The sequence below is a fragment of the Platichthys flesus genome, chromosome 22 (genome assembly GCF_949316205.1).
Source record: "Platichthys flesus chromosome 22, fPlaFle2.1, whole genome shotgun sequence".
Taxonomy (NCBI): domain Eukaryota; kingdom Metazoa; phylum Chordata; class Actinopteri; order Pleuronectiformes; family Pleuronectidae; genus Platichthys; species Platichthys flesus.
In genome coordinates, this window is record NC_084966.1 from 188,080 (window position 1) to 207,940 (window position 19,861).

The following is a 19,861-nucleotide window of genomic DNA, read 5'->3' on the forward strand; positions in this document are numbered from 1 at the left end:
ATATTCATGTTTATTTCAGAGCTGTTTCTTTACTTCCTCTGTTTCCTCGTTTCTTTCTTCTTTTATGAAAGTGAAATGTTGTGGTTCCCTCTTTTCTGAGTTCTTATTTAGTTCCTGTTCCGTCTTCATGTGTTTGTGTCAAAGTGACGCGTGAACACAGGAAGAACGTTAAAGTGTCAGTAAAGAGTCTCCAGCTGCTTCTTCTCCTCCTCCCGCCTCGGACTGTAAAGCTCCCACATCAAACAGGCTCATTCAGGCTGTGCTCACAGCCGAGGCTCCACCCCCCACTGCTCTCCGCTAATCAACAACTAAACGATTCTCTCAGCCAATCGCCTCCCACGGCTCCAGCTCTGAGCTCGCTCCAGGTGACACGTTCAGCTCCCTCATCCAAACTCTGGAAAAGTTACATTTTCTAACATTATTCTTTGTGAGAGATGAAAAACAAGCTGAAGATTTCCCAGAAGGCCGTTTTCATGTGCACGTCACAGTTGACCTCTGACCTTTTCTCTCTCCACCTGCAGCAGCAGTGACGTCAGAGCCAGAATTGAGCCGTGCACGCTCCGTGCCGCCGCCTCCGGCTCTCAGGTGGCTGATGGGTAATGAGGTAATTGCCACGGTGAAGTTTGGCGTTTCTGTCCAAACACCTTGAACGGATTCCCGGAGCCTCGTGTGGCGGACGAGAGGAAGAGTTCAAACACGTCTTCCGTCCTCGCCGCCGCTGCATTCAGGTTCATCAGGGTTTTACAACTTTCAAGCTTAAAAAGTGACGCCTGTGAATCTGGACTTTAATTAAAGGAGACAACGGACTGAGAGCACAGAGTATCTCCCTCTTCTCCTCCTCCACTCCTCCTTCGTCTCTCCTCCTGTTCTCTCTCTCTCCTCCTCCCCTCCTCCTTCGCGTCTCCTCCTGTTCTCTCTCTCTCCTTCTCCTCCTTTCCTTCGTCTCTCCTCCTCTCCTTCTTCTTTTACTCTTCTCCATCTCCTTCTCCTCTTCACCTGAACCGCCTGCTGCAGCCTGACACAATGCATGCTGGGACATCACTGCTGACGAGAGGATGAAGACTCTGATCATCCCCGTGGAAACGTTTCCTCCGCTGTGAGAATACGAACCAATCAGAATCAACCCTGAACAATCTTTTCATATTCTTCCTTTTTAAAGATTCTTTTCATGAGTGTTGTGTTGTGTCTCAAAAACGATCAAAGCTTCGCAGCTCGACTCGGCAGAGCTTCGAGAAGCCATCTTGAATAGGGAGGGGCCACAGGTCAGCCACCCAATCAAGCCACAGACAGATACATATAGAGCAGGGGTTTTCAACCAGGGGTCCGCGGCCCCCTGGTGGTCTGCGACGGCATTGCAGGGGGTCCACGAAATTTGCTTTGATATTTCAACACATTTCCAGATTACTCTTGAATATTGTGAAAAATATAGGTTTAGGGTTAGAAGAGCGGTTGAGCTAGGTAGAAAAACTCTCAGGACATCTCGGAGATGTAGTTTGTATGATGGGAATTTTTATTTCCCAAAGACAAGGCCCAAAGGGCATTACATTACATTACATTACATTTACATTTACATTTTTCATTTAGCTGACGCTTTTATCCAAAGCGACTTACAATAAGTGCATTCAAACCCGAGGGTACAGACCAAGGACGACAAGAATCAAGAAAATACAATTTCTTCAAATAAAGCAAAACTACAAAGTGCTATAAGTGAGTGCCATTTAAGTGCTACTAAAGTGTTAGTTTCAAAAAGTTGTTAGTGTGTTTTTTTTTTTTTTTTTTTTTTTTTATTCAAGGTAAAGTCGGAAGAGGTATGTTTTTAGTTTTCGGCGGAAGATGTGTAGACTTTCTGATGTCCGGATGTCAATGGGGAGCTCATTCCACCAATCAGGAGCCAGGACGGAAAACAGTCGTGTTTTTGATGAGTGTTTAGCTCGCAGTGAGGGAGCAACGAGCTGATTGGCCGAAGCAGAGCGGAGTGAACGGGGTGGGGTGTAACGTTTGACCAGGTCCTGGATGTAGACTGGACCGGATCCGTTCACAGCATGGTACGCAAGTACTAGTGTTTTGAACCGGATGCGAGCAGCCACTGGGAACCAGTGAAGGGAGCGGAGGAGAGGAGTAGTGTGAGTGAATTTAGGTTAAAAACCAGTCGAGCTGCTGCATTCTGGATGAGCTGCAAAGGTCGGATGGCAGTAGCAGGTAGACCTGCCAGGAGCGAGTTACAGTAATCTAGACGTGAGATGACCAAAGCCTGGACCAGAACCTGCACCGCCTTCTGAGTGAGAAGGGGGCGTGTCCTCCTGATGTTGTACAGCATGAATCTACAGGACCGTGTTGTTGCAGAAATGTTGGCAGTAAGGGAGAGTTGGCTGTCGAGTGTTACGCCCAGGTTCCTAGCCGTCTGAGTGGGGGTTAACACAGAGTTGTCAAAGTTAATAGTCAGGTCGTGGATGGGAGAGTCTTTCCCTGGAAGGAAAAGTAGTTCAGTCTTGTCAAGGTTAATCTTCAGGTGGTGTTGAGACATCCACTGAGAGATGTCGGTCAGACGGGCAGTGATTCGTGATGCTACCTGTGTTTCTGATCGGGGAAAAGACAGGATTAGTTGGGTGTCATCGGCATAGCTATGGTAGGAAAAGCCATGTGAGTGAATGACAGAGCCGAGGGAGTTGGTGTACAAAGAGAAGAGGAGAGGACCTAGGACAGAACCTTGAGGGCATTACCTGTCATTTAGCTGATGCTTTTGTCCAAAGCGACTTACAATTAGTACACTCAACATTCATGAGGGGCCATTTAGGGGTTCAGTATCTTGCCAAGGACACTTCGGCATGCAGATGGGAGAGAGTGGGGTTTGAACCGGCAACCTTCTTGTTGGAGAACCATCACTCTAACCACTAGGACACACCACCCTACAGAATTAATTATGAAAATATTAAATAAAACAAAAAACAAATACTTTGTAATAAGAAAAATAAATTTGCATAATAGCCAAAACAATTAATTGCAATAACAGTCAACTCTACCACGTTCGCTACCACGGGGCTATAAAGGGCTCATTCGAGGGTAAAGGAAAAAAGAATTTATACAATTTGTTGAAATGAGTGCGAACTTTTATACTCAAGTTTTACAGATCGATAATTTTCTCCTGAATCTTAAACACTGGAGCTTTTAAAGTTTTATCAGAAACCCTCAAATCAGACTGAACATAAACAAGAAATAAAAAATATGACAAGAGGAAGAAGACAAATCCAAAATGTGCTGCGAGTTTTCTCCTGAGGGAAAAAACAACGCTGGAAAAAGTCAGAAATAGCCGAGGAAGAGGAGGAAGAGGAGGAGGTTTGGTTTTCAACCGTTTGACAGAAACCAGGCGAGTTTCAAAAAGTCTAAACAAACTTTCCAAACTGGGAACGAGTGGAAACATCAGCGTCACCGTGGAAAGAAACCTTCATGCAGCCAGAGGAGGAAGAGGAGGAGGAAGATGATGAAGAGGAAGAAGAAGAGGGTAAGGAAGACGAGGAGGAAGATGAAGAGCCTCCTCTCTGTGTTCAATCAGACGTAGATCTGAAGTTATGTTAAATGTTATGTTAGATAGTATGTTATTTTTCTACCCTCTGAACAGTCACCATGTTCATTCTGCTCCCCCACTCATACAAATACACTTACTTCACATATATTCATTTATTTGATATCCCCCACTTCTTCACCCTGTAAACTGCTGCAGCACTTGACTGTGTTATATGTTATGTTACTTTTTATGTTATTTTTCTATTTTGTAAATTCGTCTACTGCGTACATGTTGCCTGCCATGTCACAAGAATGTCACTGCTCCAATGACGCTGTGATTGGTGCATGTGACAATAAACTTTGATTTGATTTGATTAAATCTGACCTGGAGTCAGTTCATCACTTCATGAAGCACGACCTCACGTCAACAAGAGCCCACAGGGCCACCAGCAGGTTGTTCACCACTGTTACACAACATCACACACATTCCTCTGGATCCCTCAAAGTGAGCGTTTGTCATCGTTCTGATTGTGTTTGATGAGACACACACACACACACACACACACACACAGCTTTGAGCCTTTGAACACTTTATATTTTCCTCTTAATATGTATTAACACAAATTATTTTCAAAATCATATTAATAATTTAAATCTAAAAAGTCCTTTTACATCTAAACTGAAATAAAAATATTAAAAAGAAAGAAATGAACGCAACAAGAGCAAAGAGAAGAAGAGGATGAAGATGATGAGGAGGAGCAGTGTGACCTCGGCCTCACGTCTCGGTGATGACAACCTGATCCTCAAACCTTTATTTACACACTGTGCTGTCATCAGGTCGCTGTGATTGACAGCTGGAGTCCGGTGTATTTGTTGAACTCACATTCCTCTGAGAACCAAACAGTGAAAGTTTCCAGAGAATCGACGGAGCTGAGCTGTCGGTAGCAAACGGATCCACACACGTGTGATGAGGAACACACGACACGTGAGGAACATGTGACAGATGTTTGACTCCCTTCAGACGACTCTGTACAAAATATCGTCTTTTTATTTAAAAAAAGTGAGTGCGTCAGTTTTACACAGTTTTAGTTTTGTTCTAATCAGACAAACAGTTTATAAAACACAATAGAAAACACCACAAAGGAAAGAGGCCGCGCACGTGCACACAACACACACACACACACACACACACGTGACCTGCGGAGGAGTCCCTGTTTGTCGTGTCTTAGACGTCTAATAAAAACACAGATTTTAAAGAAACAACACAAATATCTGATTTTCTACACAAAATGTTCTTGAACGTTTGAAATCTTCTTCCTCTCGATCGGTTTGAACTCTTTTATTGTTTTAAACGCTCGGATCGTTTCCTTTGTAACCTGCGGGAACAAGGTCGTAGCTTTTACAAACCAGATGGTCGTTGTGCACAAACAAGAGAATATCATCAGCGTATAAATTCACGTTCAACGTTTCCTAGAAGCATCAGAAACATCGGAAACATAAATACCGAAGAGGAGTCGTGCCACAAGAAAAGATTCAGTTTCTTGTGGCAAGACTCGTCTTCCGTAGCTCACGAACATCGGGACGTTTCCTGTTGCGAACATTCATTGTGTTACCTTCTGGCTACACATGCTACACATGCTACACATGCTACATATGCTACACATGCTACACATGCCACACATCGGTTACACTCCAGCAGAGAAATGTAAACATTGGTTCGTTAAGCAGCTGACTGAACACAGGAGAGGAAACAGGCGGTTTACTGGTCGAGTTGTCGTGGAGTCACGGAAACACCGGTTTTTAACGTCCAGGTATCTGAGGTTCAAAGCATCAAATCCCAGAGAAGCGGCAAAGGCACTGATGGGGAGGAGTCCCGACCAGGGCACGGCCTTTCTGTCACGACCAATCACGAGGTCTGAAGCTCTTCCTTCTCTGCGACAGCGAGGACGTGCGGGTCGAGACGCAAACAGAAACGGTGAGTTGAGGCGGAAGATGAAGAGTAAGACAGAAACTGACTGAAGCGTTTAAGCATGTACACACAAAGGTCAAAGGTCAGAGGAACAGACGACCCTGTAGGGGTCAGAGTTCACGTCAGGTTCAATAGAAAGAGTCCCAAGATTCAGCAGCTCGTCACCTCTGCTCCGGCCAATGAGACGCAGCGAGGTGACAGACCACAAGCCCCTCCCCCCTCCTCGAGTCACAGACAAAGGCAGGATTCTGTAAACAAACAGGTAAACAAACAAACTCAGGTCAACACAAGTGGACAAGCAGCAGCTCCATCTCCAGCCTCTAGACGGCATCTCTCTTGACCTGTTGGAGATGCGGTTGAACCACTTATAAGAACAGTGACGTGTTCGATACCTGAGCTCTCTCCATCACTCTGCTCTCTAGGTGGTGGAGCTTCCTCTTCTCTCCAGGAACCTGGTCAACAACAACAACGTCAACGACAACAACAACCCATCAGACAGTTACAGTTGGTTAAGAGATTATATATATATTGGTTATAGATTATTATAGTATAGTATATGAGTATTTTTATTTAATAGTCATTTAAGTGTTTAGTTTCATTCAACATTGTAAACCAATAACTGTTTTAATTTATTACTTGAATCATATTTCTTGATCTAAAAGAAATCCAGAAGTTTTACTCTTAATGACGTTTTACATTTTAATTATTCATCAGTTTATCTTTCATATTTAGAACAGGAGCAGTTTGGAATGGTTTCTAATATACAGATTTAATATGTATATTAGATACTAATTTACATTTTTAACTATGAATGTATATATCTGAACATATAAATAAAAAATATCAAATCACTCACACTTGAGTCTGTTGCACAAAGTCTGCAAAGTGTTGATCCTTGGACCACAACTCGATAATCCTCAGGCGCTCCTGGATCTCCTGCAGAGGTCAGAGGTCAAACCACTTCAGGTGAGAAACTGTCAGAACTCACAGAGACGCATGGCCGGGTGTCCAGAGGGGGACAGGGGGGTCTGGACCCCATCTACAGAATGTCCCCCACAATATCGTTGCAAACATAAACAATGATCATTTAAATATGAACATAATATGGACTGAACCTCTCTCTCTCTCTCTCTCTCTCTCTCTCTCTCTCTCTCTCTCTCTCTCTCTCTCTCTCTCTCTCTCTCTCTCTCTCTCTCTCTCTCTCTCTCTCTCTCTCTCTCTCTCTCTCTCTCTCTCTCTCTCTCTCTCTCTCTCTCTCTCTCTCTCTCTCTCTCTCTCTCGCTCTCTCTCTCGCTCTCTCTCTCGCTCTCTCTCTCTCTGTGAGTTTAACACAAACCTGATCATCAGTTCATCTTCATCAACATAACCCTAACCCAGAATGTCATGAACAATGAACCGCGCTCACCTCTCTGCTGAGCGCGGTGTTCTGGTAGAGGTTCTGTATCTCGCCGCTGTTCAGCTCTTTGGAGCCGTCGGCGCTGGCCGAGCCGCTGAGCTCGGGGGGGGGCGGGTCACGGCCGGGGTAGAACTGAGGCAAGTCGTGGTCATAGCGCCGGTAGTACTGGGCGGTGACGGGCTCGCTCTCCAGCATCGGGTTGAACTTGGTGGCCCGTTCCAGCGTCGGCAAACTGTCTCCACGTCTAGAGCGGGGGACATGTTAGATTCCCTCGGAAGCCTACTTGTTAACATTTCTTAAAGCTGCTTCTGTTGAATGAGAAGTGAATGTGGACGTGAAGATGGCCGCTCACCTCACTGGGTCCTCCGTGTCCTCGGCGTCGTACTGCTCTCGCAGCGTCCGCGCCAGGAAGAAGATGATTCCGGCCGACACCAGGAGGAAGCCTGCCACTGAGGCGATGGCGATGCCCACCACCAGCGGCTCGGAGACGTACTCCTCACAGTGCTCACCACGGTACCACCAGTTCTCTCCAACTCGACATCTGCAGGAGAAAGACACAGGTTCGATTCCCGATATACTATATATACTATAAGACCACACAGTGTAACACCTCCTCTGACCTGCAGATGGCGCCCTTGCCAGGGATGATGTCACATTTTCCGTCATTGAGGCAAAAATCGTGTTGCACGTCACAGACGCTCTGACAAGGCAGACCGTCCACGCTCAGATACCCGGCGTCACAGACGCACTCGGCCTCGCCCGACCACCGGTTCACCATACATCTGGAAAACTCGTTACAGGCCTGGAACTTACAGGGATCGGCTCGGTCACCTGACAGGAAGAGGAGGAGCAAGTCCTGTTAGGAGTTTTCTGAAACAACTTCTAATGACACCAAAATAAGTCGGACACTTTTATCAAAGTTCTGTGGACGACAGCTGATATTTGCTCTGTAATAAAAAACAAAAGAAAAGTTGAGATGAGTCACATTGATCCTCACTCGTACGAGTGCAGTGGTTTTATTCTGAAAGGTCTGATGACCGTGGTGGAAACCCTCCCGCGTAGTGAACATGACTCACTGCTGCAGATTAGAGCGGTCAGCCGTCAGGAGCGGCTCTGATTGGCTCAGACGGATTAAAGAGCTGCGGCTCAGCAGAGACGGACGTGCAGGAGGAAGTGACCGAACGGCCTCAGCTGGAGAAACCATTGGGTTCAATGTCACAGTGATTCACTGCCTCCTCTTCCTCCTCTTCCTCCTCTTCCTCACGCTCCTCTCAGACAGGTGAGCTCAGGTTTTACACCTGACCACAGAAACTCAAACCAGCCGACAAGCACGAACGACTTCCTTCAACAACGCGGCCTTGCACCAACACTGTTCACCAACATGATGACTTCAGCTCAAACTCTTCTCTGATGATGGATTCTGTGTATTAGGTCTAACTTTACCTGATTCCACGTCCAGCGAGTACTTGTCGATGTCCAAGTTCATGGTCTGGTAGGCGGTGTTAGCGAAGTCCTCCAGGATCAGGTAGACGACGTTGGTGACGCCTCTGGGAACCGGCTTACCAAACTTCATCCTGCTGTTCACCACGATGCTGCCATTCCTGAAGTTGAGAATCTCCAGGTTCTGGAAGTTGTTCAGGTTGGACTGCAGGTACGGGACCAGCTGTGAGGTTAAGACAAAGACATGTAAGAAGAACTGTATGTCGGAAACTTCAAATATAAATGTAGAAGATCCTTAAAGTTCACACCAGTTGCATGAAGCGTTGCTCCAGGGCCTTGTACTCAGGGGAGCTCTTGTTAAACAGGTCCATGGAGAACGCCATGTTGGTCACCCTCAGGCTGAAGAACACGGTTAGATCCCTGGCAGGTTGGGATGGTAATGCGATGGCATCCAGATCGGACCCCTGAGTGCCACTGGAGAAACCACTGCTGTCGCCTTCCGTCGCGATTCCGTCATACTGGAACACGTCGAAGCTGACGTCGATGCTCGGCACATCAGGGACATCGTGCTCAGACGTCTGGATCTCAGCAGCAGGAGCGATGACTTTCTGAAGGGAGGACGGAGATGTTTGGAGGATGTCAGTATCTACTTCCTCTTTCAGAGCATCTGTCAAGGTTGAGTCAATGTCGTGACCCTGTGCCGAAGCACCTGGCAGCGGTTTGGAACCAACAGTTGGAGAACTGTCTTTTTCTTTTACAGCCACCACTGTTGGTGGTGAACCAGTAACGTCTGGAGATGGAAAGCTTATTGGAACTTCATCTGAATCTTCAAGGTTGAGGTGTTCATGTTGAATCAGGTCCTCGTCTTCCGGCGCTGAATCCGACACACGAGTAAACGGAGAGTCTTTCTCAGGCGAGAGTGCGATGCTGTGGTCTGAGTTGATGGATGTGGTCGAGACGGGAGCAGCGGTGGTTGTGGTGACGACCATGACTTCATCCGCTAGCAGGTCACTGTCCAGAGCCTCGGCCGCCGGCGCTGCTGCTGCTGTCGATGTAGGATCAGAGGTGCCGATGTGCTGCTCTTCTAAAATCTCAACCTCATGGTGATCTGCAGGTTCTGGCAGCAGCAGTTTGGGTTTTTCTGTGAGAACCTCAAGTTCTGACAGTTCAGTGATGATAGCAAAGCTAGGTTCTGTGACTGCATGGACTTCTTCGAAGGTCGGAGACTCTTCGGTCCAAAGGGCTTCAGTATCAGGAACCACAGGCGCCAGAATCCCTTCAACCCGGTTGCTCTCAGGTGCATCTTCTGCTGCTGTAGTTACTTCCACCACTTCAGTGGTTTCTTGAAGATTGACTGATGAATCAGTTGGTCCAAAATGAAACGGCGCCTCACGAGTCCAAGATTCAAGTTCAGGAGAATCTCTGCCTGGCACGATAGTTACATGTGGTTCTGTCAGGGAATACACATCGTAGACTCCAGACGCTTCAAACGTTTGTACTGAAAGTTCAACAGTCAATGTTCCTCTGGGTGAGAACACAGGAGCTTGGGTTGTGGTTGAGAACCGTGGATCGGTGCTGATGTGCGGCGTTACCAGGACTTCATCCAGGAAAGGTTTCTCAAGGCCTCCATCCTGCACTGACTCCTCAAAAGCAGGAGCTGTTGTTGTCCACAAATGAGGAGCATTTGTGAGTTCTACTCCCATTGCAACCAAATCACCTTCCTCCTTTTTCAGAGACTCAACAACAACAACCCCTTGCTCATCCTGGTCTTCATCCTCCTCATCAGTCTCCTCCAGATCAGGAGGTGGTAGCATCTCCAGGCTGCCAGTCCCACCCGAGGTCACAGAGAGCTGCCAGGACCAGATATCAGCTCCCTGTCCGGCTCCAGAGGAACCAGAACCAGACCCATCGTCCATGGAGTTCTCAGAGCCCTTCTGAGGACTCAGCGGTGGAGGGGTAGTGGCTGAGGAGCTTCCAGCACTGACAGCATGGTCCCCTCTGGAGGAATCGTCTCTAGCACCAGGAGCATTATTGAGAAGAAATCCCTCATCTCCAATAAATACATGATCTGTAAAGCAGAAAACACGTGGAGAGCTTTACTATCAGGATCTAGCAGGAAGTGTTTTCACATCCCAGTGAGAAAACTGAGACCAGACGTCAATCCTCATACAACTCTCATGAGAGCTCTCAAACCTTCAGTAAAATGTCATTTCAAGTTTCCTTTTAGATTTAGATTCAAACTCATGATTCATGACTCGTATAAAACCAGTGTCATGAAGTCTGTTCTTTTCATGGACTCACTCTCTTCATCCAGGGACTCCAGGTCCGACGTCTTATCGGGGAATTCATCGGGCGCCAGAGGAGCCGAGCTCTCCTCAAACGTGAAGACGTCATTCTCGCTCACCCCCCCAGTCTGAGGACCTTTCCACGGATCAACGGGGTCAAACAGGAAGTCGTCCTTCTTCAGAAAAACATTTCTTCCTTCCTCCTCATGACTCGGAGCGTCGGGAGGCTTCTCTGCTGCCAGGACATTATCCTGAAAACAGATTCAAAGAGTTTGTTGCTTCTGCTTTAGCTCGATTTTCTTTCGGTCCACTTCATTCATCAACAGGTTTTAAAGTATAAACATGAAAAGGTTTGAGTCCTGTCTTCTTAATGAAACATTCAGCAGTGTGATTTCTTCTCCGTGTGTCAGACTCACCATGTTGTCGAAGGAGTTGTCTGGTCGACTCGTGGGTTTCACAGAGAGCAGCAGGTTCTCGGCTGCAGAAAGATCACAGCCTGTTAGAGTCAACGTTTACCTGAGGATGCATGGAGCGTGTCGGGGAACGTACCGTTCTCCAGCTGCAGAGGGTCCCCCTGCGTCTCCAGGCTGCTGTTGCTCATGAAGTTGTCTTTGTGCAGCGCCTCAGTGATGTAGTTACGGAAGTCAGTGATGGTGTAGACGACGGTGGGCTGCTCGGCGGCTCCAGGGTAATTCTTCTCCACCAGATTGTTCTGCAAGGAGATGAAGTCCAGCGTGTCGTTGGGAACGCCGCCGCTGTCCACCTCCAGCGTGATGGCGTAGTGGACCAGGACGACCAAACCTCTGAGGAGCAAGAAGACGAGTCAAAGTGTCTGGAGAGTCTGAACTGGAAACATGTGCATCTCATCCGAGTTCAGTCTACGATGCAGACGTACTGTCAGCATACTGTCGTCTGTAAAACTGAGTCCTTCTTTATTCGATCTTTGACTTTTCTTTGGACAATCGAATCTCGTGTAGAAATCAGATCCTCAACGTTCACTGAAGTTCAATCAGATGTTCTCTACATCATTAGGTTGAAGAGATTTCCTGATGATGGTGCTTCCACATGTTCTAAGGACCTGATATACAACGATGGGGTTGACCTGTGGTTCTCCTGCTGCGGCTCCGAGCCTCGAGCTCCAGGAGGACTCCACTCTGAGTTCAGAGTCGGGGGGGGCGTACAACCTTTGACAGTAATCCTGCAGCAGCTGCAGGTGGCCGGCGAGCAGCGGGCGACTTAACTCACTTAAGAGGTGATTGACTATTGTTAAGGACATTAGTGGAAATTAGAGCAGGGTGGCAGCAGAGCCGTTATTTACTGCAGGTGAAAGGGGCTTTACGAGGGAGGCGTCTCCGAGGACAAGGCCACGAGGACACAAATCCTCTGAGACAAGTCAGAGTCAAAACTCAGAGATTCAGAGGTTTCCACTTAATCTCACAATCTCAACAGAAAGAGAAAACTGAAAAGACAGAAACACTCCGTCTGCTTCTTATACTGTATCTGTTCACATTCAGTAAAACTGTCAAAATAAAAGCCATCAGCTCCTGGTCTTTCAAAATAAAGGCAATTATCGTGAGCCACAGGGATAACTGGAGTCTTTTGTGAAGAAGTGTGTGAAAGTGAGAACTCACCGCTCCAGGTCCTTCTGTGGTCTGAGAACAGACACAGAATCATAGAGAAACAATCAGGTTTCAAATGATTCTATATTTAAACAAGTTAAAAACATTTTCAGATTAATTTAAAAATCACCTGAACTCCACCACGTACACGTCCTTGAAGCCCGGCAGCCTCTCAAAGGCGTCTTCAATCTGCGAGTTAGAAACAGGAAGTCAGGTTCACAGGTCACAGGGCTGCAGGTGAGAGTTTGACCCCTGACCCAGAGTCAGATTTCACTTTGTCTTGTGGATTTTACAAGATGAACGTTTACTTGTTTATTATCAGTGAGAAACAACAGAAACGCTGACGTCTTTAGAGACAAAGACAGAAGAAGAATGAACACATGACGGAGAGCTGGAGGTCTTTTAATTGATTCTCTGGTTGAATACAGATGTGGTGTGTCTCCGTCACCAGATGTTGTTATGATGCAGATTTAATCGTTTCCATGATTCTAAAGAACGAGCGTTGAGTTGTCGGAGCAGATTGTGTCTCTGGTGGAATCAGCTGTTGAAGTCGTTTCTTTCTCGGGTCTCAGAGCCTGAAGCTTCACTCTGCTCCTCCGCCGCCTCCTGCTGTTCCTATTAGTCTGTTCTCCACTTCATGTGGCCTCATTAACGACCTGACCCCGACACTCAAACCATAAACTGGCGTCCCGCGTCACCGCGGCTGAAAACCTCTCAGCGGTACGGGAACACACCGGCGCTCTCTGCTTTCCTGGCACATCTTGTTTTTCCACTGAGTCGAAGTGAGTCACTGCTCTTCCAGCGAAGTGCTCTGAGTTTTCCAGCTCTCTCACAGACCATCGGGCCGAGGAGCTTCACAGCGTGAAGATCCTAACGCGGGAAAAACAGGCAAGGCCGCTCAAAGCCAAACTCCTGAGTCTGCAGTTTGTAGGAAACCACAAAGCCGGTCAGTTTGGAAACGAGCTGGACGTCAGAGCGGGGGGAGAGGAGTGAAGAAGAGGAGGAGGAGGAGGAGGCAACCACAGAAATCACACAAACACCCCACAGCTCAGCTCTGCTAAATAACATGACGACAAGGATTCTGAAGAAACTCCACAATAACAACATCAGCCCTTCTTACTCAACTCTAGGTTCTGGTTGTGATTCTCCACATGTGGAGTTAGTGTTAGAAACGTATCCACTGAACGTTTAACGAGCACAATGATACAAAAGGTCATTTTCTGGATTGTTGTGTTGTCTTTTAAACCGACCATCACCAAATGGATGTGGTGATGGTCACTGAGTGAACCTGCTCTGACCTTGCGGGTGAAGTGCTTGGCCAGCTGCTGGTAGTGGAAGCTGCTGGGATCCCTCAGAGCGTCGTGGTAGGTTTCTCCTCTCAGCTTGATGCTCAGCTCCACCACCTGGTCCTTCAGGGGCCGGGGGGGCCGCAGCAGCGTGTCGTCGATCTCGTTGCCGATCTGAACAGGAAGGAAGTGAAACACAAAGAACTCGTGTTTGGTTTCTCATCAACAGTGTTGTCTAACCTTCAACCACTGAACCACGTCTGCTTACCGAGTTCTCCTCCTCCTCCAGTAAGCTGTCATCTACGTCAGGAGGCCTCTCTGTTGTATCAGGGAAGTTTCCATTGTTGTACTCCACTATGTACTTGGTCGTGACTTCCAAAGATGTGCCAGGGGGGGCCTCCTCAGAGGCAGTACCCTGGGTACTCTCTGCAGGTATACCGACCACAGCTTCTGGAGGGATTTCCTCTGAGGACTCCGAATACACTTTATCTAGAGTGCCTGTATCTTCTGCTGTAACATCAACAGAGATCCTTTCCACCTTCTCTCGTGGAACCTCGGATGGAGCATCATGGATGCTGTCCCCACTTGGTGCTCTGTCTTCCTCAGGTGCAGCTTCTGGGACAACGTCTTCATGAGACTCTGGCATGACCTCCTCAGAAGATTCCACCTCTGAAATCCTACCTGGCTGAATGTGAGTCACAACTTCTGGGGATATTTCCCTTGGACCCTCTGAGGAAATATCTTCCTCAGCTGCAGGAGCGTATCCAGGTTCTGGGACCTCACTTGAAGTCAACTGGGTGGCATCCTCCTCTGTGATTTCTGAAATGATTTCAAACTCTGAGCCTCCTGGAAGTTCAGATGCTTCTTCTGTGTCCTCTGGATCAACAACAACCAAAGTCCTCTCCTCATGAGACTCTGCAGGGACCTGGGACGTCATCTCCTCTGTAACTTGGGGCTTGGTTTGTCCTGCTCCTGGTTCTTCCTCGGTTGTCTCATCAGACACAGATGTAATAAAATTATCAGGTACTACTTCATGCTCCTCTTCTACTGTAGGTTTCTTCTCTTTGGCAATACCCTCGACACGTTCTGGTTCTCCTACTGGTTCCTCTGTGGGCTCTGTATCTTCTTCAGGTGTTATTTCATCTACAGGATCCGCAGGTGCCTCAGGTCTTTCTTCAGTTGGTTCTTCATCTTTTTCATTTGTATCTGCTAGTTTCACTGGCTCTTCTTCTCCTTCTTTAATAAACTCTAGTTGAGCTTCTACAGTCCCCACAGCACCCCCTGCTTCCTCATGTAGGTTTTCACTCGCTGTTTCTAATGCAGGAGCCTCCAATTGAACAGCAGCTTTGCTAACATCTATGGGTTCTTCATGTTTGATTCCTACTTCTACCTCCTCCTCTGGCTTGTCTGTTGCATTTGGAGTAAACTGAGTCGTCAGTTGGTCTTCTGGTGTTTGGTCCTCTTCAGTATCTTCACTGGCTTTTACGTTGACCCTGACCGTTGTCACCAGAATATAGGACTGAGATGGAACTTCTGTTTCTATGCTTGAGTCAGGTTCTTGTTCTGGAGTCACAGCTGGGATTGGCTCTGTGCGGACTTCCCTTGTTTCTTGACTAACTTCTACAACTTCTGGTGATTTGTGGACGTCCACTTCAGGTTCTTCAAGAACTGCTTCAGCTTGTTCTGTTTCAGTGGGTTCCTCGAAAACATTATCAGCTGAAGTTACCCTCAGGGGGATTTCTAAAGACTTGTCTGGGATTTCTTCTTCTTCTTGGCTAAACATGACTGTTGTCTCTTGGATTGCCTCCAAAATTACTTCTGACGGAGCCTCAGCACCAAGCTCTGGAGTCTCCTGCTGCTCTAGATCCTGCACTGTGACAGCTTCTGTAGCAGGTACTGTTGTGGGCTTTGTAAGAACCATAACAGTAGCTTCTGTGAGGAGCTCTTCAGCGACAACTTCCAAAGGTGGCTCTTCACCGACAGGGGTGACTTCTTCAATCACCTCTGAGTCGGGTACATCCAGATCAGTAGGAGTTAAATTCTCTTCAGTCTCCTCCTTGCTTGTATCTGGGACAGGCTTTTCTTCTTGTCCAACCAAAGGCATGTGGGTAGCAGAGTCAATGACCTCAGCAACATCCTCTTCTTCAGACTCTGTGGGAATCTCAGCGATGACTGAAGGTGGAATCGACCCAATGACGACAACATCCCCCGCTGTCAGAGGAGAGAACCCGGAGAGAAGGACAGAATGAGGACCTGAATGTCTGTGAACTCCACCCCTTTATACCGTTAACAGGAGAGTCAAGCATCTGTAAGATCATCTGATGGACCGGGGGGGGCTCTGACCCTCTACGGCCCATGAGACAGTGTGTCCTTGTAATTCATAAGAGCAACTCAGAAATATTCATGACACCAATTAATGTTTAAACATTGAAACATAAGATCGTGGACTAACGTCCTTCAGGGTCGTCCCAGCTGTTATCTGTGAAGTGTCTGTGATGTCAGAGCAACATTCTGGGTAGAATATGATATATTTAAATATATATGAACGTAGTCTGGAAAAAGCTATCATTGATATGGTTTTGGTCAAACATGATAAAACTCCATGTTGAATCATGTCTTTGTAGCTCATGTACTAATTGGGGGAGGAACTTGAAGACCTGGTGTCGGATGCACATGATGCAGATTAGACCATAAATCAAACTTTGAATCGAGAGGCGAGCTGGTAAAGAGAGAGAAGTGCAGTGATCTCACGTCCTGACACCACTCAGTCCCGTCTGACCAGACTTCTGCCTGTAAATAGGCTTACAGGTCTATTCTGAGCGCAGAGCGTGTGACGGGAATCAGCCGCTCAGACAGAGGGGTGTCAGCCGGGGGACGCTCTCTGCACTTGGACGGACATTTCATTTTGTGTAGCTGCTTCTTCTTTAAGTCGTTCTCCATCAGGGAGGAAGGTTTTCATTAGGTCACCAGATGGTCAGTGATTAGATGCTACCACGCGGCTGTGGTCTGGTTAATTCTCTCAGCAAAACTATTGCAGATTGAGATCTATCAAGGTAACTGTGGAACTCTGGAATCTGGATGAGGTGCTTAAAGGTTCAGGTTCACTGCATCAACCCAAATGTTGAGAATCAAGAAGAAAAATCTTCTGATCAAATGTTTCAGATCTAGTAGCTTTGAGCTTGAGGTATAATTTCAATCATAATGATCGTTAAAGATTCTTCCTTTGTTAAAGTGTCGCCTTTGTTTCTTCTACGTGGTTCACAGTCTCAATTAGAGCTGTGAAGAAGAAAAGATTCTCTCTTTGTTTACCTGTGTCCGTCAGCGAGTCTCCAGCCTGGACGGATGTTGTCTCAGAGCTGCGGGACAAACCCAGAGACAAGAAAGGTTTGAGAAAACAGAGACACCTGTGCATTCGAGTCTGTTTCAGACTGAGGCTGTTAGGTTAAACTCATAATTCATCAATCATGAAAACAGATGTTTTGTGGTTTTAAACACCAGTGATTAATGTCATAAATCAATAATAGTCAAATAAATAAAGTTAATAAAAGTGTCCGAATTCTCATCTCAGACTCAAACTTTAAACAAACATCAGTGAAATTAGATGATTATCGATAAAAGCAGAATAATATAATTTCAGAGGGAAGTTTCATCCATTTCAAGTTTTCCTGTGATCGCTCTGTTCAACAACACTTTGTGTTTTCGATAATGACTCTGGACGAATCCCAGAGGATTTGTAACATCCATCAACAATTAAGCTGCAGTAAGTCGCACATAAACAAACATGGAGTCCTATTAGCTGCCGAAAGAGAAAACATCTGTGAAGCTTTGAAATGGTTGACATTCCTCTTTAAATGCATCAAAACGCAGCCACATCTGGACCAAGACATGTTTTTACAGCACAAATTGACCACACAAGCGTAATAAACGCTCAACAAGCCTCACAAAGAAACACAAACACACTGCTCACACTCAACACTTGAGCTCGACAGCAGGACTCATGAGAGCAGCCTCCCTGGACTCATGTTTCTACAGTTGTTTAAAATACAAATGTTTATATCTTATACTTGTATAGCAGACATATTTATAATAGAGCTGTGTGATATTGTGAGATTGAGCTGCTGTCTCAGCTCTGTGGGTGGGGGTGCTGGGTGCTGCAGGCCTACCTGCATGGAGGAGGGCCGGGGGGGGCGGGCGCGCTGCAGCAGGTGATGAAACACACGAGTCAATACACAACCAGCTTGAACTCATCACAGGAGTTTAACACATTGTGTGTTCTCCTCAGACGAGGACACAACGTTCATGTGAAACAAACCAGCCTCTATTATCTGAGCTGTGCAGCACTTTGTATTTTAAATATTCTCTAAGGTCAATGCTCCATAATGTTAGGGACGGTATTTATTATCTGTATGTATAAGGTTATATGATAAGTAATCAGTGTTATATATTCTAGACGTAATTCTGTCTCGAGACATTTTAAAGAAAAGCAGTTCCGACACTTGTCACTAAACGAAGGTTAAATCAGTATTTGTAAAGGTTTATGAACAACACAACAGCACAACAACACAACAGCACAACAACACAACAACACAACAACAACACAACAACGTCACTGACCTGTTTAACGAAGTTGCCAGGGCGACCCTCTGTAAGACAGCAACAGGTCAAAGGTCAGAGTTCACCTGCTCCTGATGCTAACAGGCTAACTGAGGCTAGCACATCAAGTCGTGTGTTATAACCAGGTTCTATCTTTACTCTTATGAAACATGACATCATCTCCCTAGACAGCATAGTTCATATTACCATCACTCACATACATGGAGATTATATCATGATTATAAACTTTAGCTCCATTTACCTTTTACTAAATGTGAAATGAATTTACAGGATTTCTCATTTATGTATTCATACTTGAGGTGGAGGCGGGGTTTACATGATGTCACTCATCAGTCCATCTCTGCATATTTACAGTTCAGTGTGAGAATAAAGTAATATTCAGAGAAACTAATATTTGTTTAACCTTAAGTTTTAAAGAGCCAGTTGCTGGTTGCACATGAGGAGTAAACGTTTGAGGGAACCACTCACACTCTTGATGAGGCTGATGTGCTCCTCTGATTGGCTGAAGAAGCTGCCGATGTCCATGGCGCTGGCGGAGCCGTCCACGCAGCGACTCACCCGGTCCTGGTAGTCGTCCCGATCCGGCAGCCGGTCCCAGAAGATCTTAAAGGCCTCCCACACCGTCTCCTGACACACTACAACACACAACACAGACACACAACTGAAGCTGGCTTTGGTTCCTACACACTGGAGATGGAAGCTGAGACTCACGACCTGTTAAGGTCACGTTTTCACAGTAGCTCTGCATGACCTCTGACCTCTGGGACCTTTAATGATGGCAGACTTGCAGATTAAGCTCGTGAGTGCGTTTGCATCACGGCTTCAGCGAAACACCTCAAAGACACAAATTATTTATGACCTGAAATATTCTCAGAGATCATTTGAAGGAAGCTGGAGAAACTTGACGAACCTCTGAGGTGAAAGTATTTGAGATGGTTGGCGACGGCCTGGTCCAGCGTCTCCTGAGTGCACAGCTGGACTCCGCTGGGAAACAGGATGTTCCTCTTCCTCCGAGTCAAAGCGACGCGTCGTCCCTGAAGAAGCTGGTCTGAGACCAGGGGCGAGTCGTCCCAGCCTCCGTCCTGCCAATCCTCCCTCAGCTCATGAGCAGCTTCTGCATCAGGAAGTCCCGAGACAATCAGCTCAACATTAAACTTCTCTACGTTGTTTTTAATCTATGAATTTAAATTATTTGAATAATAAAACAGCTGATTTACATCAATGCAACTAAAACTTCACATGGGTGAAAGTGGAGTCTGAAGAATGTTCTGGATTATGTCTTTATCAAAACTGTTGCAGGTTGATTTTCTCGTTGATGATTGATTAACCTGAACATTTTGTCTCCAAAGAGGAAAAGTGGTTTCATTTATAACTTGATCATCAAATCTGTCAAACTCAGGAAGATAGAACCACAGAAAATGAACTGAAGATTAAAAAAGTTTCATTTACTGATCTCAGTTTTTCTATTATGAACTTTGTTCCATCCCACGATGTACTTTTACTACAATACTTGAAGTATATGTCGATGATACACCACTTCTACTTAAGTAGGATTTACAATCTAGGACTTGAGTCTTACTCTTACTGAGTATTTCACGTCTATGTATTTCTACTTTTACATGAGTAAATGATTTGAATAGTTCTTCCACCACAGACATGTTAGTAACTAGTGATTCAAAAACTTGAAACCAACCTGTGTCCATGTACATGTACCCTGAGAGCAGCAGGGCGCCGAGCGCCCACAGCGCCAT

The 19,861-nt window shown here is 46.3% G+C and overlaps 1 protein-coding gene across 1 annotated transcript; it reads right to left on the bottom strand.

Annotated features, from left to right (window-relative positions):
- Positions 1–4,531: 4,531 nt before the first annotated feature.
- On the bottom strand, positions 4,532–19,861 carry impg2b (interphotoreceptor matrix proteoglycan 2b). The gene is made up of 20 exons (XM_062381105.1): positions 19,804–19,861; positions 19,021–19,224; positions 18,579–18,745; positions 18,111–18,139; positions 16,806–16,852; positions 13,765–15,707; positions 13,509–13,670; positions 12,341–12,399; positions 12,223–12,243; positions 11,141–11,394; positions 11,008–11,069; positions 10,608–10,842; positions 8,615–10,374; positions 8,310–8,529; positions 7,487–7,697; positions 7,219–7,407; positions 6,876–7,110; positions 6,327–6,406; positions 5,863–5,922; positions 4,532–5,718 (listed from the first exon to the last, which is right to left on the bottom strand). Exons 1-19 carry the CDS (start codon positions 19,859–19,861, stop codon positions 5,889–5,891), a joined length of 5,970 nt encoding a protein of 1,989 aa, XP_062237089.1. The 3' UTR covers positions 4,532–5,718; positions 5,863–5,888.